The 27,854-nt window shown below is 38.0% G+C and overlaps 1 protein-coding gene across 1 annotated transcript; it reads left to right on the plus strand.

The window, feature by feature from the left end:
• The first annotated feature begins 467 nt into the window (after nucleotides 1–467).
• LOC309543127 (uncharacterized protein) lies at nucleotides 468–27,854 on the plus strand. The gene is made up of 6 exons (XM_082242509.1): nucleotides 468–532; nucleotides 5,216–5,557; nucleotides 15,069–15,380; nucleotides 21,182–21,328; nucleotides 26,472–26,506; nucleotides 27,743–27,854. Exons 1-6 carry the CDS (start codon nucleotides 490–492, stop codon nucleotides 27,767–27,769), a joined length of 906 nt encoding a protein of 301 aa, XP_082098635.1. The 5' UTR covers nucleotides 468–489; the 3' UTR covers nucleotides 27,770–27,854.

A 27,854-nucleotide genomic window follows, 5' to 3' on the forward strand; every position in this document is an offset into this window, starting at 1 on the left:
ATAGTCAATGTTGATTAAGAGAGTGGAGTTCCACTTTAATTTAGGCTAGCATTGTTATTTTGTTTTTTTTTAGTATGTTGGTGGTAATGCATTTTATATATGTAGTTTGTTTTTATGTGGAGTAAGGGGGAATTTCATTGCATACTTTTTTTATTATATAATGATAATATAAGTTTGAATCCTTTGATTAAGTATCTTTAAATGCAAAGTTCCTAATAGTCTTTTTTCCACCATTTTCAAAAAATCTTTATGTACCCCTAACTTTACTGCTGTATATCCCAGGTTGGGAATAACTGATTTACAGGAATAAACCCAGTTGGACATTTCTGCACATGTTCTCTTAGCTGCTAAACTTTAAAATCAGCCCCGCTGTGACCAGCAAAGGACAGGATGTTCAATACACAGAATATATATACATGAGAAGGGCAGGAAGTCAAACACAGATCACACAAGTTGTCTAATCTACAACTGGTAACCAGCAAAGGAATCATGACAGCTAAAATGGTGATCGTGTTTTGTATTTATCTGCATGGTAAGTAACCCGTTTCTTCATTCAGCACTGTCCTTCATTGAGTGGCGTCCATTAAGAATTTTAAATGGACAGGTTGTACGAGATTCTTTCTGTGAATGTTCTTTGCTCAAAAGAAAAAACTATGTATGTGGTTGGGGTTGTATGTCTGATTTTCCACTGGGTTACAATTTAAGTTTTTATTTTGTATTTCCTTTCTTTTTTATCATTTGCAGATAGATAGATAGATAGATAGATAGATAGATAGATAGATAGATAGATAGATAGATAGACGGACGGGCAGACAGACTGGCAGACAGACTGGCAGACAGACTGGCAGACAGACGGGCAGACAGACAGACAGACAGACAGACAGACAGACAGACAGACAGATAGATAGATAGATAGATAGATAGATAGATAGATAGATAGATAGATAGATAGATAGATAGATAGATAGATAGATAGACGGACGGGCAGACAGACTGGCAGACAGACTGGCAGACAGACGGGCAGACAGACAGACAGACAGACAGACAGACAGACAGATAGATAGATAGATAGATAGATAGATAGATAGATAGATAGATAGATAGATAGATAGATAGATAGACGGACGGGCAGACAGACTGGCAGACAGACTGGCAGACAGACGGGCAGACAGACAGACAGACAGACAGACAGACAGACAGACAGACAGACAGATAGATAGATAGATAGATAGATAGATAGATAGATAGATAGATAGATAGATAGATAGATAGATAGATAGATAGATAGATAGATAGATAGATAGACGGACGGGCAGACAGACTGGCAGACAGACTGGCAGACAGACGGGCAGACAGACAGACGGGCAGACAGACAGACAGACAGACAGACAGACAGACAGACAGACAGACAGACAGACAGACAGACAGATAGACAGATAGACAGATAGATAGATAGATAGATAGATAGATAGATAGATAGATAGATAGATAGATAGATAGACGGACGGGCAGACAGACTGGCAGACAGACTGGCAGACAGACTGGCAGACAGACTGGCAGACAGACAGACAGACAGACAGACAGACAGACAGATAGATAGATAGATAGATAGATAGATAGACGGACGGGCAGACAGACTGGCAGACAGACTGGCAGACAGACTGGCAGACAGACGGGCAGACAGACAGACAGACAGACAGACAGACAGACAGACAGATAGATAGATAGATAGATAGATAGATAGATAGATAGATAGATAGATAGATAGATAGATAGATAGATAGATGGATGGATGGATGGACGGACGGACGGACAGACAGACAGACAGACGGACGGACAGACAGACAGACAGACAGACAGACAGACAGACAGACAGACAGACAGACAGACAGACAGACAGACAGACAGACAGACAGACAGACAGACAGACAGACAGATAGATAGATAGATAGATAGATAGATAGATAGATAGATAGACGGACGGGCAGACAGACTGGCAGACAGACTGGCAGACAGACGGGCAGACAGACAGACAGACAGACAGACAGACAGATAGATAGATAGATAGATAGATAGATAGATAGATAGATAGATAGATAGATAGATAGATAGATAGATAGACGGACGGCCAGACAGACTGGCAGACAGACTGGCAGACAGACGGGCAGACAGACAGACAGACAGACAGACAGACAGACAGACAGACAGACAGACAGACAGACAGATAGATAGATAGATAGATAGATAGATAGATAGATAGATAGATAGATAGATAGATAGATAGATAGATAGATAGATAGATAGATAGATAGATAGATAGATAGATAGATAGATAGATAGATAGATGGACGGACGGACAGACAGACAGACAGACAGATAGATATTAGGGTTTGATTAACCAAAGGGTAGCTGTGATAAAATGTAATAACCCGATCTTGCAGATGATTAGATACCTTTCCTAAGTGAGTATTCTCTCCTCCTTTAGTAAATCGGTATGCGACTGATTTACTAAAAGATTTGAAGATGTTTCCACAAGAGAATGTGTAAAGATTTGCTTCAACTATCCAACTATGTGCAGTAAGGAAACAGAGATGTTCCGTTCACATGGCTGGATTATTGAAGTAAATCTTTCCACAATAATGTGTGTGAACCTTCTCAAATCCTTTAGTAAATCAGCCAAAAAGTGTCTAAAAAGAATATTGGGCACATTACGTCTTTACGCAAATTCACAATATCCGATCAATTATGAAAAGACAAGCAATGTAACTATCTCAATAACAGGAGCTGCGTTAACGCTAGGTATCTGTATAGTACAGTCAGTGAGACTCTTAGTGACATTTTAACAGCCTTTTTAAAATTTGATAACGGTACAAATGACTGCATTCATTTCCCACTCTCACAAGTAGGTAGGCTCTCTTTAATAACCCAGGTGGCCGGCCGATGGCTGGTTCCCCAAATTTGTTCCACAAAAAAGTGGCATTAGGCTCCTTTCACACGGCCGCTCCGTGTGAAAGGTCCGCTGCGGGACTTTTTTTTTTTTTCTTCCACGGAGCGGATGACATTTCTGTCATCCGCTCCGTGTGCCCGCATATAATCCCGTCCGTTTGCGGATGATATGCGGACATAATGTATGTCTATGGCACTGCGGATGTCAGCGGATAACACCGCTGACATCCGATTTTCCTTCCTTTCCGTGTTTTACACGGAAGAAAAAATGGGTTCTGTTCCATTTGTAAAAACGGAACAGAACTGAATGGAGGAAAATCGGGTGTCAGCGGGTGGTATTCCGCTGACACCCGCAGTGCCATTCACTTACATTATGTCCGCAAATCATCCGCAAACGGATTGGATGATTTGCGGACACACGGAGCGGCCGTGTGAAAGGACCCTTAAGGGATTGGAAGGTGTCCCATTTACTTGCGCTGGCTAAAAGATTCTTATTGGTACATTTCTCATTTTGATAATGGGATTGTAGACAGCAATGGAGCATTGAAATAAAAAGACCCAGACAAAACCATGGTGGAGTTCAAATGGCCACGGCCTTTTATTATTGATATAATTTTTCTAGCAGGCGTCGGATCATACTCTTCATGTCCCCAGCGAAAAACCTCCGTCAAGAGCCCTTGTATTAAAGCCTGTGTTTTTGCCCAGAGCTCACAGGCAGGAGGTCATCTGAAGACTGGTGAGAGGGAGCCATTGGAGCTGCCTTTTAAAGGGGCTCAGATCCTTTCCAGAATTTTCCAACGGTCATGTGACATGCTCTTCTGGAGAATTCCTAACCCATCAACTGACTTATTAGAGGTCAGTTGATCCTAACTACTTTACCCTTATACCTTACCCCTGCTTACACCTAAACCCCACCGACTTGCCTAACAGCCTAACAAGGGGGGACAGGGAGCCTAGAAACTGCTCCGCTGTCACCATCCAATGAGTTCGGGGCCTTAAGACAGGCACCCCTTACTGTCATTCTTTGCTCTGTAAAAAATTATTATATTTAGATTTTAGTACTATTGGGTTAGCTTATGTTAACCACTTAAGCCCCGGAGGATTTTCCTGCTCAAAGACCAGGGCCTATTTTGCGATTCGGCACTGCGTGAATTTAACGGACAATTGCACGGTCGTGCGACGCTGTACCCCTATGAAATTGATGTCCTTTTTTTCCCACAAACAGAGCTTTCTTTTGGTGGTATTTGATCACCTGTGCGATTTTTACTTTTTGCGCTATAAACAAAAAGAGAGAGTCAATTTTGAAAAAATAATATTTTTCAAATTTTTTATATGAAATTCCCCAAAAAAATGTAAAAATAATTTTTTTTTTTAACATTTTAGGCCAATTTGTTTTCTGCTACATATTTTTGGTAAAAAAAAATCACAATGGGCGTATTTTGATTGGTTTGCGCAAAAGTTATTGCATTTACTAACTAAGGGAAAGATTTATGTCATTTTTATTGTTTTTTTTTTTTAACGAGTAATGGCAGCGATCTGCGATTTTTTTTGCAGGACTGCGACATTGAGGCGGACAGATCGGACCCCTGACTAACATTTTTGACACTTTTGGGAGTACCAGTGACATTACTGCAGTAATCAGTGCTATACATATGCACTGTTACTGTAAAAATTACACTGGCAGGGAAGGGGTTAACTTTATTAGAGATCAAGGGGTTAAGTGTGTCCCTAGGGGCATGCTTCTAACTGTAGAGGGGCGTGGCTTTTGATGTAACCACAGAGACATATGATCCTACATAGCAGGACCGCATGATCTCTGCTGTTACACCAGGGAGAATGACAGGCGGCTTTGTTTACATCAGCCGCCTGCCTTTCTCCCTCTCCAGCAGGAGATCGCGAGTGGCCGGCGGACATCGGAGCCGCCGGTCACTCGCGCAGGGACCTCAGTGAACGAGTGGGGGCAGGACACGCGCTCACCCCCTACAGGCTCCTGGGCGAACGACGTAGTACTACGTCACTTTGCCCAGGAGGGGCTGACCGCCGCAGTAAATTTACTTGCGGTGGTCGGCAAGTGGTTAAAGGGCGTATTTATGGTTTAAAGGTCAAATCTAAAGACAGTTTTATGTTGAGGTCTACATTTAGAGATTTGGTCTATGAATTCAAATTATTCCTCTCTATCACTATAACTATTAGCAATTGATTGTATGATTGCTTGTTGATCACATGGAATGATACAAAGAATTATAATATTTGTCATGTCATCTTGCAGGTGTATTCACAAGTGAACTTGCCCAGAAGTTTCCTTATGTTCAATTTGTGAAAGCTGGAGAGACAGTCACCATTCTTTGTAATAAGACTGCAGAAAATCATTTTGCTAACTGGCAGTGGTATAAAGAGAAGGAAGATGGAGGGTTACAGGATGTGGCACGAAGCACATGTTCATCATTATCGGCACCGCCGTCATCATCAGAACGCATTGTACCAAACTGCAAAGAAAAACAGCTTGCTGTAGAAATTAGAAATGTGGACAGATCTGATTCGGGAGTATATTACTGCTCCGAGCCCGGACTGGACCAGACCTTTTACGCGGCCAACACATTAATTGTTACAGGTAGGAGATCATGTTCCACTCATCACACATTGCCCGACTAGCATAGAAAATTATTATTTTAGCAAAATCACACCTTCCGGCCCTCAATCTTTTTTAATTACTATACAGAGGGTGAATAAGCCCAGCCATGCCAATACTCACAAGAGATAAAGTATATGGTTGGGACTTCAAAGGTGACAGAAAAATGTGTATCTTCTTGTGAGCTTCCTAAATACTTTTTATTAAATAAATATTTTTATTCAGTTTTGACTAAGACAAAGAAATGGTAGTAAGAAAGCACCAAGTACCTTCTGGTAAGAACCATTCTGTTGCGTTTTTGGTGTAATAACATTCCTGCAGTTGTTTGGACACACTAGCTTCATGGACATTTATGTAAGTATACACCTAAAAAGCAAATACATAACTCCCAAAAAACTTAAACTCGTACATAATTTATACTTAACTTTATCTTCACCCAAACCATAATCTCATTTTAACCGGTTCCGGACCGCCCACCGCATATATACTGCAGCAGGTTGGCCCTCCTGCGCGAACCAACGTAGGGCTACGTCGGTCACGCATGTAGAAAGAAAGTGGCACTTCCAGTTTCAGGAAAGTAGAAACTTGAGTTTTATTTTTTCAAATCAAAAAGTCCAACATCGACATGTGCAAGACAAACAGGATCCTGTTTGTCTTGCACATGTCGATGTTGGACTTTTTGATTTGAAGAAATAAAACTCAAGTTTCTACTTTCCTGAGACTGGAAGTGCCACTTTCTTTCTACATGCATATGGACTTCTTAGGTTGCGGACCTTGGTGAGCACCTACTACAGTTTACCTGGGAACTACTACTGGCCCAGCTGTCAGCCCTTTGAGCGGTGATTTGTTTCTTTGCTTCTACGTCGGTCACGCGCCAGCAGCTAGGGGGTGAGCGTGCGCCGTGGGGACTCAGATTGCCGCCTGCCGCCTGCCACCCCCGATCGCTCCCCGCTGAGAGAGAAGAAACATATCTGACCGTTCTTCTCTCTGGAATGATCACAGGGCTTATTGCGATTTTTTTTTTACCAAAAATATGTAGCAGAAAACAAATTGGCCTTAACCTCCCTGGCGGTGATCCCGAGCGTGACTCGGGGTTGATTTTTTCTATCAGGATCGGTATATTACATATATATATATATATATATATATATATATATATATACACACACACACACACACATATATATATATATATATATATATATATATATAATATATAATATATAATGCATGAATTATAATCTAATCAATAATATAATTTTATTATATATATATATATATATATTATATATTAAATAATAAAATTATATTATTGATTTGATTATAATTCATGTGTTTGTGTTTCAAATTTATCACATCTGGGATGTCTACTAGACTCTTGTTTTGGTCAGGTTTAAGTCAGTAATTACTAAGAATTGTAGGCCTATAATACATAACGCCAAATTTCCATGAAAAGAATTGTACCGCTTTTGGCATGTAATTCCTGACAGAATCATACCGCCAGGGAGGTTAAATGTTAAAAAAAATAGATTTTTAATTTTTTTTAGGAATGTTATATAGCAAAATGTAAAAAATATTGTTTTTTAATTTTTTGGGGGGAATGTTATATAGTAGAATGTGAAAATTATTGTTTTTTTTTTTTCCAGAATTGTCGCTGTTTTTTGTTTATAGCGCAAAAAATAAAAATCGCACAGGTGATCAAATGCCACCAAAAGAAAGCTCTATTTGTGGGGAAAAAAGTACATCAATTTTATTTGGGTACAGTGTTGTACGACCGCGCAATTGTCCATTAAAGTAACACAATGTCGAATCGCAAAATATGGCCTAGTCATTATGGGGGGAAATCTTCCGGTCCAGAAGTGGTTAAGACATAACGTGTATATAGCCAAATGTTTTTCCAAATGTCAAATGTGTTGGATAACACTGGGAAAGATAAAGCCATAGTAGTTAATTTTTGCTTCCTGTGTCCAATAGTAGAGATTTCCTTTCACTTCTTGCCAGAGATAAAAAAAATTTAAAAAAGTGAGAGTAACTTACCTCTTAAGGCCCGTACACACGATAAGAAAATCTGTAGGGAAAATTCGTCCGACGACCAATCCGCCGATTTTCGGATTGTTAGGTATGGTGCTTTCGACAGCCAACGCCGACTTTTCGGCTGACAAAATCCTGATGTGCAGGCTATAAAATTTTTGTTGTCCGTAATACAACGTCCGATTTTTGTCTCATTAGTACAGATTTCCACGGAAAAAAATCTTAAGAGCAAGACTAGGCATGCTCAGAGACGAAAGAACACATACAAAGCAATCCAACACATGACATCACTTCTGAAGTAGAATTCTGTCGTACGGGAAAATTCGTATGAAAATAACCTCTTCACTTTCCACATCAGACTAGCATGCCACAAAAAACGGATGACAGATCGTACGATAATCTGATTGTGTGTACGGGACTTTAGACAGTTGCCACCAATCTCTCCAACAGGGAAACAAACACTTTGCAGGTGTTATATTCTTCTCTTCTCTATCCAAAACTTTACAAATATTGAATACACACGCACCTAAAAAGTATTTCTTATTTTGACTTTAACCCTTAAATCTTTTCCTTAATCCTCAAATTCGGACCTTAATCTGAATCCTAAACCTAACCTTTAAACTCAACCTAACATTCCAACCATAAACACAAACTTATTATGATGAACATTGCACCATTGCTCTGTCCTGGTACTATGATCAGATATTTTATGGATGACTCTTGCGCTGTCATGGGAACTAGTTAAAGCGGAGTTCCGGGCACAGAAATCATTTTTCAACAAACATACCCCCGGGACAGTCAGGGCTAGTACATTCCACAATGGCTAGCCTCTGATCTGTCCCGGTTCGCACTTACCTTTTAGAAGAAATACTCACTTATAAAATTTCTTCCACAGCGTTTCCATCTCTCTTGTGGGCAGCTGAAGCCGGCGCGGTCCTCTTCGGCATCTTCTTCCGTGTCTTCTTCTCCCAGAATGCGCCTGCACCGGCCCCTCTCATCACTTCCGGTGCGGCGCCGCATTCCTCCACAGCTTCTGGGCATGCCCAGAAGCTGTTTAGCAGGGGAATGCGGCGTCGCCCGGAAGTGACGAGCGGGGCCGGTGCCGTCGCATTGATTCCTGGGAGCGATGACGTTCAGCTCCCAGGAATCAGTGCAAGCCCGGAAGTGACGGCGGAGCCGCAGCACAGAGGGAGGAAGTGAAGACTAGGTGAGTATATTCGATCTTGAATTACAAGGTGAGTAAATAAAAAAAAAAAAACCTAACTATCCAATTCCTTTTCAGGTGAAGGGGAACAAGCGGACGGGCACAAAAAAAAAAAATATCGATTTTGTGCCCGGAACTCCGCTTTAATAAAATACAATTAAATATAAATAATTTATCCCTGATGCTGCTTGTATAGTGACTGGTACCTCATACAGTATGGATAATTATTAATGGGGGGAATACCCGAATACCCCCCATAATACTATAATCACATTGAAAATTGTTGGTGCTGAAAAGAAACCCAGAAACCAGCAAAAATGTTGCACAAAAACAGGTTCTTAAATTGTGGCCATTGATTGTATTATGATTATTTTTCTGACCTTAGTTCTATAGATGGGTTATCAGTTGAAAAAAAATAGAATAAAGAGAAGGTAAATGTAAAAATTAACTTCTACCTTAAACAAGAAGGAAATATTAATATATCATTCTGTCTTTAACCTCTTTATGACCGCCCCGCCACAGATGTACTGCAGCAGGCAGCCGCTCCTGCGCGAAGCGCCGTAACTATACGTCGGTTGCACGCAGGAGGCTAGGAGGGCAAGCGCTCCCGCCCCCGCTTATCAGCGGGGAAGCCGATGCAGTGGGCAGGTGGCTCCGATTGCCGCTTGACGACCCGCAATCTTTCCCCGCAGAGAGAGAAGAGAGGTTCTTCTCCCTGGAATGATCATAGAGCCCCTGTGATCCTTCTATATAGGAACACAGGTCTCTCTGGTCATTTCACAAGCCACGCCCCCCCAAGTTATAATCCCTTCCCTAGGCTCACATTTAACCCCCTAATCACCCACAATGTTACTCCTTCCCTGCCAGTGTCATTATTACAGTAACACTGCATATTTTTAGCACTGATTACTGTAGTAATGTCACTGGTCCCCCCAAAAGTGTCAAAAATGTCAATTAGGGGTCCAATCTGTCCGCCACAATGTCGCAGTTCCACAAAAAATCGCAGATCGCCGCCATTACTAGTAAAAAAAAAAAAACACAATAAAAATGACATATATCTTTCCTGTAGTTAGTAGACGCAATAACTTTTGCGCAAACCAATCAAAATACGCTTATTGGAATTTTTTTACCAAAAATATGTGGCAGAAAACAAATTGGCCTAAAATATTAAAAAATTTTGATTTTTAATTTTTTTCTTTTTGGGAATGTCATATAGCAGAATGTGAAAAATATTGTTTTTTTTTTCAAAATTGTTGCTTTTTTTTTTGTTTATAGTGCAAAAAATAAAAATCGCACAGGTGATCAAATACCACCAAAAGAAAGCTCTGTTTGTTGGGAAAAAAGGACATTAAATTTTTTCGGGTACAGCACCGCACGACCGTGCAATTGTCCGTTAAAGTCACACAGTGCCGAATCGCAAAATAGGCCCTGGTCAGGAAGGGGGTAAAATCTTCCGGGGCTTAAGTGGTTAAGCAGGAAAATCTCCCGGTCTTAAAGTGATTAAACAAGAAGGACAGATACATTTATCATTCTGTCTTTAAATCCAGTGTGGTTACTGGATTTACATTTCAAACAATATTGGATTTAATGGAATAACGTAACATTTTAGGACAATAATAGAGTTTATCAGGGCAAAGAAGTCCAAAATATCCTAAAATAACTGAATTCTTAAAGGCATGTATAAATTTTTCTTGTTTACCTGTTTTGGCAGTTGAACGTTTTTTCCATCACATTTTAAAGTGGGAAATAAATGCCTGTACTTGAATTCTCATGACTCCCTATGCCAACTAATTTGCATTACCTTCCCTCCTACCCCATTGATTTTCTAGCCAGTACAGTACACTTTGACTTAAGGATAAGAAGCAAAGCATTATTATTGTCTGCTAGCAGTTTGGTTTCAGTAATATGGTTACAACAATTCTGGCTATTATATTTGGTATGCAAATGTTTGGTCAACAAATATTTAATTAAAAAAGTTAAGATAATATGCATATTTTGTTCACATTAACTGTTGTAGCACTTACTATTCCCACAATAGTACTAATTAATCTATAACTATTAGATAATAAAATAAAATAAAACAAGATAAAAAAAAAAAATAAATAAATAAAATAAAATACATTACATGGCTGAATTATAAGAGTGTCATTTTTACTGTGTTTTTAAATTATTTTCAGTCGATCAACATTATTCATTTAAAGTGAGCATAGGCTAGGCAGATAATTACTGTATTTATAAATTATCCCCTATATGTGAAATAGTAATAAAAAGTATATTATGGTCTCTAAAGTCAACTTTTATATCCATCTCATTGTAAACAACCAGCAGGTTCCTGAGTGTGGGTTGTTAAAAAAAAAAAAAAAAAAAGGAAACAACGAATAATATTATATTTATTATTATTAATAATAATAATAATAATAATAATAATAATAACAATAAATATAATTAGAGATTTTTTTCTAGTTCAATGCAGGGAATTCCAGTTAAATATGCATATTTTGTTCACATTAACTGTTGTAGCACTTATTATTCCCACAATAGTACTAATTAATCTATAACTATTAGATAATAAAATAAAATAAAACAAGATAAAAAAAAAATAAAATAAAATAAAATACATTACACGGCTGAATTGTAAGAGGGTAATTTTTACTGTGTTTTTAAATTATTTTCAGTCGATCAACATTATTCATTTAAAGTGAGCATAGGCTAGGCAGATAATTACTGTATTTATAAATTATCCCCTATATGTGAAATAGTAATAAAAAGTATATTATGGTCTCTAAAGTCAACTTTTATATCCATCTCATTGTAAACAACCAGTAGGTTCCTGAGTGTAGGGTTGTTAAAAAAAAAAGGAAACAACAAATAATATTATATTTATTAATAATAATAATAATAATACATATAATTAGAGATTTTTTCTAGTTCAAAGCAGGGAATTCCAGTTATATATGCATATTTTGTTCACATTAACTGTTGTAGCACTTACTATTCCCACAATAGTACAAATGAATCTATAACTATTAGATAATAAAATAAAATAAAATAAAACAAGATAAAAAAATAAAATAAAATACATTACAGGGCTGAATTATAAGAGTGTCATTTTTACCGTGTTTTTAAATTATTTTCAGTCGATCAACATTATTCATTTAAAGTGAGCATAGGCTAGGCAGATAATTACTGTATTTATAAATTATCCCCTATATGTGAAATAGTAATAAAGAGTATATTATGGTCTCTAAAGTCAACTTTTATATCCATCTCATTGTAAACAACCAGTAGGTTCCCAAGTGTAGGGTTGTTGAAAAAAAAAAAAAAGGAAACAACGAATAATATTATATTTATTAATAATAATAATAATAATAATAATAATAATAATAATAAACATAATAATAATAATAATAATAATAATAATAATAATAAATATAATTAGAGATTTTTTTCTAGCTCAAAGCAGGGAATTCCAGTTATATATGCATATTTTGTTCACATTAACTGTTGTAGCATTTACAATTCCCACAATAGTACAAATGAATCTATAACTATTAGATAATATAATAAAATAAAATAAAATAAAACAAGATAAAAAAATAAAATAAAATACATTACAGGGCTGAATTATAAGAGTGTCATTTTTACTGTGTTTTTAAATTATTTTCAGTCAATCAACATTATTTATTTAAAGTGAGCATAGGCTAGGCAGATAATGACTGCATTTATAAATTATCCCCTATATGTGAAATAGTAATAAAAAGTATATTATGGTCTCTAAAGTCAACTTTTATATCCATCTCATTGTAAACAACCAGCAGGTTCCTGAGTGTAGGGTTATTAAAAAAAAAAAAAAAAGCGAAGGAAACAACGAATAATATTATATTTATTATTATTAATAATAATAATAATAATAATAATAATAATAAATATAATTAGAGATTTTTTTCTAGTTCAATGCAGGGAATTCCAGTTAAATATGCATATTTTGTTCACATTAACTGTTGTAGCACTTACTATTCCCACAATAGTACAAATGAATCTATAACTATTAGATAATAAAATAAAATAAAATAAAACAAGATAAAAAAAATAAAATAAAATACATTACAGGGCTGAATTATAAGAGTGTCATTTTTACCGTGTTTTTAAATTATTTTCAGTCGATCAACATTATTTATTTAAAGTGAGCATAGGCTAGGCAGATAATTACTGTATTTATAAATTATCCCCTATATGTGAAATAGTAATAAAAAGTATATTATGGTCTCTAAAGTCAACTTTTATATCCATCTCATTGTAAACAACCAGCAGGTTCCTGAGTGTAGGGTTGTTAAAAAAAAAAAAGGAAACAACAAATAATATTATATTTATTAATAATAATAATAATAATAAACATAATAATAACAATAATAATAAAAATACAAATAATAATAATAATAATACAAATAATAATAATAATAAATATAATTAGAGATTTTTTTTCTAGCTCAAAGCAGGGAATTCCAGTTAAATATGCATATTTTGTTCACATTAACTGTTGTAGCACTTACTATTCCCACAATAGTACAAATGAATCTATAACTATAAGATAATAAAATAAATAAAAAATAAATAAATAAGATAAAAAAATAAAATAAAATACATTACAGGGCTGAATTATAAGAGGGTAATTTTTACTGTGTTTTTAAATTATTTTCAGTCGATCAACATTATTCATTTAAAGTGAGAATAGGCTAGGCAGATAATTACTGTATTTATAAATTATCCCCTATATGTGAAATAGTAATAAAAAGTATATTATGGTCTCTAAAATCAACTTCTATATACATCTCATTGTAAACAACCAGCAGGTTCCTCAGTGTAGGGTTGTTAAAAAAAAAAAAAAAAGGAAACAACGAATAATATTATATTTATTATTAATAATAATAATAATAATAATAATAATAATAATGAAAATTAGAGTTAGAGATTTTTGCTAGTTCAAAGCAGGGAATTCCAGTTATATATGCATATTTTGTTCACATTAACTGTTGTAGCACTTACTATTCCCACAATAGTACAAATGAATCTTTAACTATTAGATAATAAAATAAAATAAAACAAGATAAAAAAAATAAAATAAAATACATTACAGGGCTGAATTATAAGAGGGTCATTTTTACTGTGTTTTTAAATTATTTTCAGTCGATCAACATTATTCTTTTAAAGTGAGCATAGGCTAGGCAGATAATCACTGTATTTATAAATTATCCCCTATATGGGAAATAGTAATAAAAAGTATATTATGGTCTCAAAAGTCAACTTTTATATCCATCTCATTGTAAACAACCAGCAGGTTCCTGAGTGTAGGGTTGTTAAAAAAAAAAAAAAAAAAAAAAAAAGGAAACAGCTAACTAATAATATTTTATTTATTTTTATTAATAATAATAATAATAATAATAATAATAATAATAAATATAATTACAGATTTTTTTCTAGTTCAAAGCAGGGAATTCCAGTTATATATGCATATTTTGTTCACATTAACTGTTGTAGCACTTACCATTCCCACAATAGTACAAATGAATCTATAACTATTAGATAATAAAATAAATTAAAATAAAATAAAACAAGATAAAAAAATAAAATAAAATACATTACAGGGCTGAATTGTAAGAGGGTAATTTTTACTGTGTTTTTAAATTATTTTCAGTCGATCAACATTATTAATTTAAAGTGAGCATAGGCTAGGCAGATAATTACTGTATTTATAAATTATCCCCTATATGTGAAATAGTAATAAAAAGTATATTATGGTCTCTAAAGTCAACTTTTATATCCATCTCATTGTAAAGAACCTGCAGGTTCCTGAGTGTAGGGTTGTTAAAAAAAAAAAAAGGAAACAACGAATAATATTATATTTATTATTATTATTATTATTATTATTATTATTATTAATAATAATAATAATAAAAATAATAATAATAATAATAATGATAATTATAATAATAATCATAATAATAATTCAAAATTCGAGATTTTTGCTAGTTCAAAGCAGGGAATTCCAGTTATATATGCAGTGCCATCTATTTATTAATTGTTTCATTGTTTTTCTTTTATAATATTAATATATAATTAAAACTTACTGGACACAGTGGGATTTTGGAGAAGTTTGTGATGTGTGTCCAAGTTTTAATATGATTGTATGATACGTTTTGATATCAACTGGTACCTATCATGCTGTCTCAGTAGCATATGTGTTTGTGGCTCTTTTCACAGATCCTGACCCAAAAGAGCCCACTCTAACCTTACTTGCTCCAGTTGCACAACAAAATGCAGAGCCTGGGACAACGGTATTGCTCTGTATTGCACTTAACTGGTCCAACAAATGGAGCTTGCTTAAGTGGTCTATCGATGAAAAAGAGCTTGACGGTTGGCTGACTCTTGATCCAGATGGCAGTTTGAGAAGTGTGATTTTTTTACCCATGAGCAGCAACGTTGAAAATGCTATCTGTTACATTAAAAACCCTTATGATGGCAAAAATATCTCTGCCCATTATTCCACTGCGTCTGAATTTCTAACAACTGAAGGTAAGTACTGAAGAAGTTTTTGTCACAGATATTATAAATTATTTATTTGTTGCTAAATCTATTTTTTTTATAAAATTGAGAAGGATTAGAAATCATCTTACTGCTATCAAGGGCTCTGTTAGAAAGATTTCCCGTCAGTTCCTGTATTTCCGACAATTGTTTTAACATGCAGAAAATTAGAGGAAATCTCCAATAGGAACATGTACACAAATAAAAATTGAAAGGGGTTATAGCCTTCCTCTATTTCACAAAAAAAAAAAAAAATAATAAAAAAAAAAGTAATGGCTATGCTGTTGTCTTCCCCCTTCCCCATTATATCCAGAATTACGAAAAAATACTTTCAAGCTGAACTCTGAACTCAAAACTACCCTTATAGTGGGGCTCACCCTGCAACTGCAAGGGTAAATGCTCATCTTGTAGAGCACAAAACAGTTTTACTTACCTTACCCTAACCCCCCCCCCCTACCCCAAAAGTTAGTGCTCTCCTCTTCTCTTCAATGCACTGGGTTGTGGGTAAACCTCAACATCCTCACTTACAATATAGGACTCATGGTTTTGCATTGTGCATGATGACCCCAGAATGCACCCAATGGACAGAGCACTGAAGACACAAAGCTTCAAGGACCAGTTGCATGGAGAGGATGAAGTCTGTGGGAGCATGGGGATAAGGTAAGTAAAAACGCATTTAAAGGTACCCTAGACAAAAACAGCGTGTGGAGGTAGGCCCATTACAAGGAGTGTAGCTTTAAAGTATTGTGGTTTGAGCGAGTTTTGAATTAAAAACTCGGGCATACCTATATGTCCCCTGACAGTTATATTTGGGTGTAAACGCCAACATCCACTATAAAGCTATAAAAAAATATTGAGTCTGTGCTTATAAAAAGCAAAGAAAAAAGTTATATTGTAGTGATATATATATATATATATATATATATATATATATATATATATATATATATACATATACACTATATTACCAAAAGTATTGAGACACCTGCCTATACACACATCCCAGTATTAATCTTTAGGGTTCAATATTGAGTTGGCCCACCCTATGCAGCTATAAAAGCTTCAACTCTTCTGGGAAGGCTGGCCACAAGGTTTAGGAGTGTGCCTATGGGAATGTTTGACCATTCTTCCAGAAGCGCATTTGTAAGGTCAGGCACCGATGTAGGAGAGAAGCCCTGATTCTCAGTCTGTGCTCCAACTCATCCCAAAAGTGTTCTATCGGGTTGAGGTGCAGGCCAGTAAAGTTCCTCCACCCCAAACTCACTCATCCATGTCTTTATGGACCTTACTTTGTGCACTGGTCCAAATTATTTGGTGCAGGGAGGATTATGATGTGGGGTTGTTTTTCAGGGGCTGGGCTTGGCCCCTTAGTTCCAGTGATAGGAATTCTTAAGGCATCAGCATGCCAAGACATTTTGGACAACTTCATGCTCCCAACTTTGTGGGAACAGTTTGGGGTTGGCCCTTCCTGTTCCAACATGACTGCTCACCAGTGCACTAAGCAAGGTCCTGCACAGAGTTCTGACCTCAACAAGAACACCTTTGGGAAGAATTAGAGAGCAGACTGCCAGCCAGGCCTTTTCCCCAACATCAGTGCCTGACCTCACAAATGTCTTATGGAAGAATGGTCAAACATCCCCATAGACACATTTCTAAACCTTGTGGACAGCCTTCCCAAAAGAGTCAAAGCTGTTAAAGCTGCAAAGAGTGGGCCAACTCATAGTTACATATAGTTACATAGTAGTTGAGGTTGAATAAAGACAATAGTCCATCCAGTTCAACCTGTGTAGGTGTGTGTGGCCATAATCATCTCTCATACCCCTGAATGTTCTGATTCTTGAGATGTACGTCTAAGAGTCTTTTGAAAGCAACCATACTTCCCACTGAAACCACCACTTGTGGTAGAGAATTCCACAATCCTGTAGCCCTAACAGTAAAGAATCCCCTGCGTTGCCTGAGGTTAAAACGCTTCTCCTCTAATCGCATTGTATGCCCTCAAGTCCTCATGCAATCCTTTTGACTGAATAGCTTTTTTTCTATGCTGAGATCACCATTGAGGTATTTATAAATTGCTATCATGTCCCCTCTCAGGCGTCTCTTCTCCAGGGAGAATAAATCAAGCGATTGCAGACGCTCCTCATAATTAAGGTCCTCCAATCCCCTAATTAATTTAGTTGCCCTCAACTATTGAACCCCACAGCCTAAGACTGGGATGCCTTTAAAGTTCATGTGTGTGTAAAGGCAGGCATCCCAGTACTTTTGGTAATATAGTGTATATTTCAAAGTCTTTAATATTTATGGTGCAAGTAAAACATTCAAAAGAAAACAAATAGGTGGTAGTTTTGGATAGATTTGGGAAGAGTAAATACTTCTGTGCAATTTTTATTCCTGTTTGTGATCCAGTTGGAAAGATTTAACCTCACCTAACACAAACAGTAATTATAACCTGGCAGAGGTTCCAACCTTGCTCCAATTTACTTAAAAAAATAAAAATAAAAAGATTTTGCTGGCATTAGGTCCTCATTGGAGAGATCCACCATCATTTCCAGTCCCATAAGAAATGGAAATGCCCCCAATGAAAACAACAAATTGTTAATAAAAATCTTGCTAGCTAGTAGTCATTAGCTAAATTCAACTGAATCTGTTCTGTGATGTGGAAGACATTTTGCTACCCATCCAAGTACCTTTCCACAAAAATGAAGAAGCCATTTGGATAAGTCCCAAAATGCCTTCAACATTACAGAACAAGTCCAATTGAAATTGACAACCTAGCTACGCTCTGGCCATTTTTTAAGAAGTAAAAGAGAACCTTCACAGCCATTATGACCAACATTTTAAGGTTGACATGCTAAAGGCAAATAGGCTGTTGACCTTGCAAAATAATTTTCCCCAGAGCTTAGTGAATGTGGAGAAATATTACTTAGCAAAGAATACCCAATTATGTGCAGGAAAATATATTGCAAATAAAAACATTTTTGCTTGCACATGACTGGGTGAAGAAAGTCAGAAGAACTTAATCTCATTCACTAAGCTCTGAGGAACATGTTTTTGCAAAGTAAACAGCCTTTTTGCCTATAGTAAATCAGCTACTTTATCTTTACCCTACTTTTCACATAAGAGCTTCACTTTACACTATTGTGTTTTATATGTATATCTTCAAAATATAATTAAAATAAATATGTTCCACCTCTTTTTCTAAAAGTGTTTAATTAAAACCTATTCATAAACTTTACTTTGCAATATATTTATACTGTTTTTGTCAAAAACAAGTACTGTGTATATATACCTACATAGTGCACATAGATAGTACTCTATGCCCTAGGGCTGCCTCTCTCAACATCTTCTAACATGGAAGAACTCTTGAAATATCTTTCTAGTCTTAGGGAACTCTTGTAATAATAACTATAGCTACAGCTCATGGTATGTTAGTGTGGAGGTAGGTCAGTGGGAAAAATTATGCTTTTATTTGTGGTCAGTTGGAAGCATACCCCCCTTACAGATTGCTAAAAAGATCAATGGTGTCAGTGGGAAACTCACCTCAGAGGCAGAAATTGCTCATTGCTCAAGGAACCCCTAGAAAACTCTGGAGTAACCTTAGGGTTCTACAGAGCCCTCTGTTTGAGAGGGGCTTCCCTTGGGTCATATTTATAAAAATGTAAATAATTGGCTCTCTGAATATTTGCTAGTTATTAGAGATTGACCGATTATTGGCAAAGCCGATATATATCAGGGGCCGATATGCACATTCCCCGATATATTGGAATCGGCCACCAAGGTGACTGATATTGCCGATATTTTGGGAAAGTGCTTGTACCGGAGTGATGCCTGCAGCTAGAGGCATCAACCGGGTACCGGCGTCCATAGACGACGGTCGGCTGTCTTGTAATGACAACCGATGCAGCTGAGAAGCCCCTCGGCTGTCATTACAAGGATCAGGAGGGGACGTCCCACTGGGAGACCCGGACAACCAGCCTGCAGGGTCTGCCGAAGACCCGATCAAAGCTACATTCGGCTCTGATCGGGTCTCCATGCAAAAACCTGGAAGTGATGTCATGAGTGACATCACTTCCGGGTACTGTCTGGCGCCAGATTCAAAAAATGACAGCATTCAAAACAGCCAAACTTGGCGTTTTGAATGCTTTTAAGTGCAGAGGAGGGGCTTGGGGTGTTTTAGACCCCCATATCCCTCCACAAGAGTACCTGTCAAATACAAAAATATATATTTTTTTTGTACGAAAATATCAGCCAATATCGGCCGATACCGATATGCATGGCCAAAATAAAGGTATCGGCAACAAAAAAACGATATCGGTCGATCACTACTAGTTATACACTACTGAATGGCCATTAGTCCAGTCATTGCCGATATCTGGTACATTTGCCATATATGTGAAAACCTGATTCATATAATTTGCCGAATATCTGGATTTACCATCCTAGAAACAGAAATTCAGGTCACAGTTACATTTTTCTTATTTATAGTGAGTATTACAGCCTTTGTCCCCCATATGGGTTTGGACATAGGGCATTGTTGCTTTTATTATGTATTTCTATTCAGAAGTGGCCCAACGTACAACTAAGAATATTAGTCTTAAACTCTATTAGTTTTTGTAAGGTTCCTCTTTTAGAAACTGGTGTTAATTTTTACTATCATGGTGGTTAACACCCTACATGATTCTGAGCCCTGCAAATGGCCTCAATTTACCTGCTATCCAAAAATATGCTGTTTTCTGTAAAAACATATCTTTTTTTTTACCTTTATATTTTTAAATAGGACATACGGAGAATTACTAAGGCTACCTATAGGGTCATGAATGGATATCATGACCCTGAATGGTATGTAACCTAAACCATTCAATAGCCTGCCTCCATATTCTTGTGGACTATTTTGAAGTATATATTCCGGCACCGTTTGGAATGCTCTCTATCCCTTAGTAAGGAGGACTCCACTTATGAGTTGGACGTGTGCGTCCTAGGGCAGCAAAATAAACTATAAAATATAAGAGCCTTGTCATCGTGTTCCCCCTGTCCTCTTGAACCAGGAAGAGGGGACAAATCCCTACAGAGGGACAGGCTTGAGCGATTGTCATCACAAGATGTGGGCTCCATGTTATTCATCTGAGAGTGCACTATAGATAAAGCTTTATACCCATATCTGTACACCTGATCATAGGGATTGTGATTTTCTCTACCTGTCTGAAAATCTCCATATGCGGCAAGAAATATTGGTATTGCTCCGTCTCTCTGGCCCTGACGAAGCCTGATGCAAAACGCATGGGCTCATTGGGACCCACAAACCGAATATCATCAAAGACTTCTTGCATCAACATCAGCTTGAAGCATGTATTGCTCCCTTAACAGGGATATATTTCTGTGCTGTTGCTTTTAATATATTGGTTAATATATGATGGAGGTCTTATGTATTTCTTTGCATATCCCTCATTACACACAAACCTTTTTTAAGATATATCAATAAATGATTTAATTTTAATGTGTTGGTTCTCTGGTCTTCCTTCTCCCAACTAGCTTTGAGACCCCTACTTTGTCTCTAGATTTTGGTTTTTCTGCATATATTGGGGCATGGGCCAACCTCCATGGTTAATTGTTTCTATATTTTTAAATATATTTGTGCTGATTAATATGGCAAACTCCTCACTTAAACCTGTAACATATGTTTTTTTAAATATTTTTATGTATGCTTATCAGAAAATTCTTGAAAACCATCATTGTTGTAGTGCATCATTTGTAGCATTGAACTTGACAAACTGCATCCTGTATCTTTACTTTTCAAGATGACTCAAATGACCAAAGTCAGTGTTATATTGTCCTGTATGTGGGATTAGGCTTTGCGGTCCTTCTCCTAGTGATCCACCAGATCATCCTTGCCAAAAGACGGGGAAGCTTGTGTAAAAAGCGTCCAAACAAGCAGACTCGTCCTGGTAAGTTTATGCCAAATATAGATAGTACATTACCTAGATTTATCTTTATAAAACCACTCAGACTAATGTCAGTTGTTTAAAAAAGTGCCTATTTGCTCACCATACTCAGATACGGGTAGAGGCCCCTTTATTCCATTTTTCCCAACTTCCTGGTTCTTGAACATGCCAAGGGTTTCTCTTCTTCCCTCTTTCAGCAGCTCAAAGAGGCCTCACCTGATAAGGTAGAGGTAGCTGGGTAAATGAAATGCAACCAGGTGATAGGCTCTCCACTGTCAGAACTGGCATGCAGGCAGCTGGGCAGGAGACTAATAGGAATCTAAAAAGTCAGCGGTCAGCGCCTAAGTGGTCTGGAAAAAGCAAAATGCAGTATGTGTAAATATACAAACACAAAAAGTACATAAAAAAGAAAAAACAGCGCTGTATGAATAATAGTGATACTCTTTAACCACTTTACCACCGGAGGATTTTGCTGTCTTCCGTCCAGGCCACTTTTTGCGATTCGGCGCTGTGCGACTTCAACTGACAATTGCGCGGTCGTGCGACGCCGTACCCAAACGAAATTTACGTCCTTTTTTTCCCACAAACAGAGCTTTCTTTTGGTGGTATTTGATCACCTGTGCGATTTTTACTTTTTGCGCTATAAACAAAAAAAGAGCGTTTATTTTGAAAAAATAACAATATTTTTAACATTTTTTTATATGAAATTCCCCCCAAAAAAGATGTAAAAACCAATTTTTTAAAAAATTTTTGGCCAATTTGTTTTATGCTACATATGTTTGGTAAAAAAAAATCGCAATAAGCGTATTTTGATTGGTTTGCGCAAAAGTTATTGCGTTTACTAACAAAGGGAAAGATTTCTGTCATTTTTGGTGTTTTTTTTTTAACGCGTAATGGCGGCGATCTGCGATTTTTTTTGCGGGACTGCGACATTGCGGCGGACAGATCGGACCCTTGACTGACATTTTTGACACTTTTGGGGGTACCAGTGACATTACTGCAGTAATCAGTGCTATATATATGCATTGTTACTGTAAAAATGACACTGGCAGGGAAGGGGTTAATTTTATTGGAGAGGGAGGGGTTAATGTATGCCTGGTGCTTACTGACGTGTAGGGGGGGAGGTGACTGTGTGAGTCATGGACAGATCGGATGTCCAGCTATGCTGAACAGTCCGATCTGTCACTCCCTGTCACTATGGAGATCCGCCCGCTGTGTTTACACACAGCGGGCGGACCTCCAGACTCGATCCCCGACGATCGGGTAAGAGCAGCGGCGATCGCCGCTGCTCCTCCCCTGGCCCGACTCCCGCTGTGAATGAAAACAGCGGGAGCGAGCCTCCGGCGGCGCGCAAGCGCCGCCCAGAAGGGGGAGTGTCCAACGACGTTAATACTACGTCGCTGGATGATAACGAACCACTCTGCCGCAGTAGTATTACTGTGAGCGGTTCTAAAGTGGTTAACAAGTATACAAATGTGCATAAACAAAACGGAGTTCAAATCAAATAAAATAGATCACAATAAAGTGAATAAAAGTCTATAAATATAAATGAAATAGTTCCAGTGTTTTTACTCCACAATTTCAGTGAATCACTGTCTGTGTGTTCCCTCCACCAAATATATGAAGTGCACACTCATCAGAACCAGTTGCTGTCGAAGTTATAGGACAGCAAAAGCGCATTCAGTATTCAATGGTCTTCTTTATGAAGATAAATCTAAGGCCCCTTTCACACAGGCGGACCGTTCAGATCCACCTGTCATTTTTTTTGGCGGATCTGAGCGATCCCCCCATGCATCTCTATGGGGAATCGGATGTCAGCGGAGACATGTCCGCTGACATCCAATCCATCAAATCTGGACAGATGGAAACCCTATTTTCCATCCGTTCAGCGGATCGGATGGGATCGGATGAGAACGGACCGACGGACTCATAGTGTGAAAGAGCCCTAATAATTTATGGATGTGGTAGATCTTCCAACCTCACTGGTGAAGTCATCAGGGAAACTGGTGTCCGCCATCCTCTGGTCTGGCTTGATGAGATTGAGTAGTTTCCCTGATGACTTCACCTGTGAGGTTGGAAGATCTACAACATCCATAGAGTATCAGATGTATCTACATAAGGAAGACCATTGAATACCGTATGCGCTTTTGCTGTCCTATAACTTCAACAGCAACTGGTTCTAGTAAGCTAGCACTTCTTATATTTGGTAGAGGCAACACAGAGACATTGATTCATTGAAATTGTGGAATAATAACACTGGAACTATTTTATTTACTCTTTTTGATTTCTATTCACTTTATTGTGATCTATTTTATTTGATTTAAAACTCAGTTTTGCTTATGCAGATTTGTATACTTGTGGAAGAGTATCACTATTATTCATACAGCGCTGCTTTTTTCTTTTTTAGGAGACTAATAGCACCCAGCTTCTCCAGAAGACACAGATTCTGTGGGAAGCACCTCCCCAGTTACTACCAAATCCTCTAGTTTTAGTGGGGGGGGCCCTTCTGTATCTGTATTCAGAAGGATAAACACAAGTATCTTTTTGTGTTGTGAGCTCTTCTACTAAAGTTGTGATTTCCAATTAGACACTCAGTAGGTAAATATGCTCTGAGAACAAATATAAACCTCACTTTTTGCCCACATTTAACTCCCCCTTCTTTCTCCAAGCTTTCACTTATGCCTAACAGTTGTCCCCTTATCACATAACCTATCCTTTCCCCTTACCTTATTACGTGACCTAAATTACCCTATAAAAATGACATCTATAAAGCCAAAACTTTTTCAATTTGGAGAGCGTAAGATCTCTCCAAAGTTTGGGTATTCCTCTTAACTAACTTTGCCACTGCTCACTCGTGCTCTACTGCGGCAAAGTGGTTCGTTATCGTCTGGCAGCGTAGACCTACGTCGCCAGACACTCCCCTTTCTCGGCGGCGCGCGCGGCGCCGGAGGCTCACTCCCGCTGTATTCAGTCACAGCGGGAGTCGGGCCAGGGGAGGAGCAGCGGCGATCGCCGCTGCTCTTCCCCGATCGTCGGGGAATCGAGTCTGGAGATCCGCCCGCTTGTGTAAACAAAGCGGGCGGATCTCCCAAGTGACAGGCAGGGTCAGATTGCAGGGTTTGGCATAGTTGAACCTGCGATCTGTCCCTGTGTCACTCAGTCACAGTCACCTCCCCCCACACATGTCAGTAAGCACCAGGCATACATTAACCCCTCCCTCTCCAATAAAATTAACCCCTTCCCTGCCAGTGTCATTTTTACAGTAACAGTGCATATATATAGCACTGATTACTGTAGTAATGTCACTGGTACCCCCAAAAGTTTCAAAAATGTCAGTCAAGGGTCCGATCTGTCCGCCGCAATGTCGCAGTCCCACAAAAAAAATTGCAGATCGCCGCCATTACTCGTTAGAAAAAAAAAACCACCAAAAATGACAGAAATCTTTCCCTTAGTTAGTAAACGCAATAACTTTTGCGCAAACCAATCAAAATATGCTTATTGTGATTTTTTTTTACCAAACATAGGTAGCAGAAAACAAATTGGCAAAAAATTTTAAAAAATTTAGATTTTTACATTTTTCTTGGGGGGGGGGGGGATTTCATATAAAAAAATGTGAAAAATATTGTTATTTTTTCAAAACTTACGCTCTTTTTTTGTTTATAGCGCAAAAAGTAAAAATCGCACAGGTGATCAAATACCACCAAAAGAAAGCTCTGTTTGTGGGAAAAAAAGGACATACATTTCGTTTGGGTACGGCGTTGCATGACCGCGCAATTGTCAGTTAAAGTCGCACAGTGCCGAATCGCAAAAAGTGGCCCAGACGTAAGACAGCAAAATCCTCCGGTGGTTAAACAACTGTCCCCAGAACAAGTTTCCCCATTAGCGTATTTCCCTTCAACTTCTGTGACAACTCAAACATTTTGGATATCGCATTGCTTTCTGCACTGGTCACAGTGACAAATGGAGAGAGCGAATCTTCCCCATGAGGTCATAGCATACAATTCCCCACATAGATTCCACCCCTTCCATATTCTAACAAAAAATGAGTTTACATACGCTATAAATTCCAAGTAAATAAGCATTAGCAGTTAACCTAACTCAGATTCTTATCATTATTCTTAAAATGTACCACTTTAAGCTATCCTAATTCCTAAATGCAATCCTAGCCTGATCATAAAGCTTTTTTCTTTTTCTCTATTTAACCTTAAGCTAACCTTTACACTTATATTGATCCTCTGCTTTGCTCAAATGGGCAAACTGAAGTTTCCCCCTTCATACACAGTATTCATCTACCTATTGCTCCCTGCATCTCCATTCAGCTGCCGGGAGGGAAGAGAACCGCCAGAATACAGATATTTTCCAATATCCCACCAGGTTTATGAACCTACCCAATCTAGTTGGAGCACAGACCTGAAGACCCTCCCCCTGTCCCCATGTGACCCAATGAGTGCTCAGTCAGTGAGTCAGGCACCCAGCACTGAACTGTGGGGAGAAGAGGAGAGAGTCATGTATCACATGCTCCTCCCATACCTAAAAAGACCAGATTTTTGTGTGTGTGTGTGGGGGGGGGGGGGGGGCAGGTAATTAAATTGGACCTTGCACTAGAATGTGAGGTCTCCTTTTTATATCTTATCTAGCCACATAATATTGTTAAAAACTGGGAAAAAAGGTTAGAAAACCTAATTTACATCTGGCTTCTGCACTGCCAAGAGCTACTTCACAATCCTTCCTACAAGGTCCTGGGAATCCCAAGTATCCAGAATCTCAAAAGATTTGATACAGTGAGGGCATTTGTTATTCTCAGCACTCCCAGGATTTTGCCAGAAGGATTGTGACATCACCCCTGCACAACAGGCAGTAGATGGGTAGGTAGAAGGTAAATAATTTTTTTTTCTCACAGTTCTAAAACATTCACATACCAATTGGGGGTGGGGGGGTGGCTAATATATTCAGCATACCTTGTATTTTAGTGCAAGTTCTACTTGTGTGTGTGTGAATATAAAGGCTCACTGTATAATAGGGAGTGAGCACCTAGACCAGATTATTTTTACTAAATAGGGTTGTAGAAAGATGAACAGTAAGATTCTATACTTAAAATTATGACTTATTTAACTAAGGCTACTCTTTACTTTATTTTTGTCTCCAGAACGAGCAGTGAGATTTCGTCCAGAGGATGAGATGGTAAGTCAAGAAGCTTCTCCAAATTAAGGTGATCAGATTTTAGATTTAAAATCTAGGGACACCCTATTGATATGTCCACTTTGAATGGGGTGTGACAGTGGGGGGGCAACAACAGGGATAATAGTGACACACAATGCACAAAGCATGTGCGTAATTAGGCAGATTACCTTACAAACAAAAATTCCCATACATTCCCTGCTCCCCATTTCCTGGCAATGCCTATTTACTAGGGATCGACCGATATTGCTTTTTCGTTGCCGATACCGATTCCGATATTTTGGCCATCGCATATCGGTATCGGCCAATATTTTGTTCATTTAAAATTTTTAAAAATAAAGACAACTTTTGACACAAACCTCATACTGAACCTGCGGGGTAGGTGTTTTAGCTGTAATGTGCTGTCTTCCCTTCCCTCCCTGCCTGCCAGGAATCCCGTGTGAACCTAGTTTAGTGTCATTAAAATCCTAGAACCCACTTTATTAGTGTTTTATATAATGTCCAGTGTGTGTTTTTGTAATAGAATAGTGGGAAATACCTTCATTACATCGCTGCTCCGAGCTCTCCTCGCTAATCTCCCGCTTTGCTGTTTTCTCCTCTCATAACTGTCAGAGGAGGATCTCAGCCCCTCCCCTCTGCAGTGCACACAGAAGCTCCGGTTATTAGATTATAATAGTGTGAAATACCTTCCGTTACATCGACGATCCGGGCTCAGCTAATCTCCCGCTCTGCTGTCCTTCTCTCCTCCCCCACTGACAGCTGGGGGTCACGGAAGGGCCGTGTGGCGATGTAATGAAGGTATTTCACACTATTAGATTACAAAAACACACACTGGACATTATATAAAAAACTAAGAAAGTGAATGCTAGGATTTTACATACACTAATATTACATTCACTAATATCGGTAATATTGGGCAGTTCCGGGCCGATACCGATATATCGGGGAAAGTGCATATCGACCCTCGATATATCGGCCTTGCCAATAATCAGTCGATCCCTAATATTTACCAACACACATGCAAGGAAGGACCAGGCAGCATTTACTTTATTATCTCTCACTAAACTCATCTGCACAAGCCAGGAGAAGGGAGAGTCAATCACATGATGCCAGCTGACCAACAGATGTAGGCGCTGAAGACCCATAAAGCCAGAAGGAAATGCATGTACATAACATGAACGTAAGTCTAGTGCACAATGTTTAGCACATTAGTTATATTTTGCTGTGTTTATTTTGCAGGTCACTTATGCTCCTGTGAAAGGGTGATCAACTACTACTACTTGAAGCCTCTAGAAGTTCCTTTGGGGTTGCAGGGCTTAATTTTGGGAGGAATTTTCAGACCTGTATTGCC

Source organism: Pelophylax lessonae (genome assembly GCF_965119305.1).
Source record: "Pelophylax lessonae genome assembly, chromosome: 13".
Taxonomy (NCBI): Eukaryota; Metazoa; Chordata; class Amphibia; order Anura; family Ranidae; genus Pelophylax; species Pelophylax lessonae.

Coding starts and splice junctions, on each gene's coding strand:
- LOC309543127 (XM_082242509.1), top strand. CDS start 490: ATGACAGCTAAAATGGTGATCGTGTTTTGTATTTATCTGCATG. Junction 5,558..15,068: donor CAACACATTAATTGTTACAG/GTAGGAGATCAT, acceptor CTCTTTTCACAG/ATCCTGACCCAAAAGAGCCC. Junction 26,507..27,742: donor TTCGTCCAGAGGATGAGATG/GTAAGTCAAGAA, acceptor TTTATTTTGCAG/GTCACTTATGCTCCTGTGAA.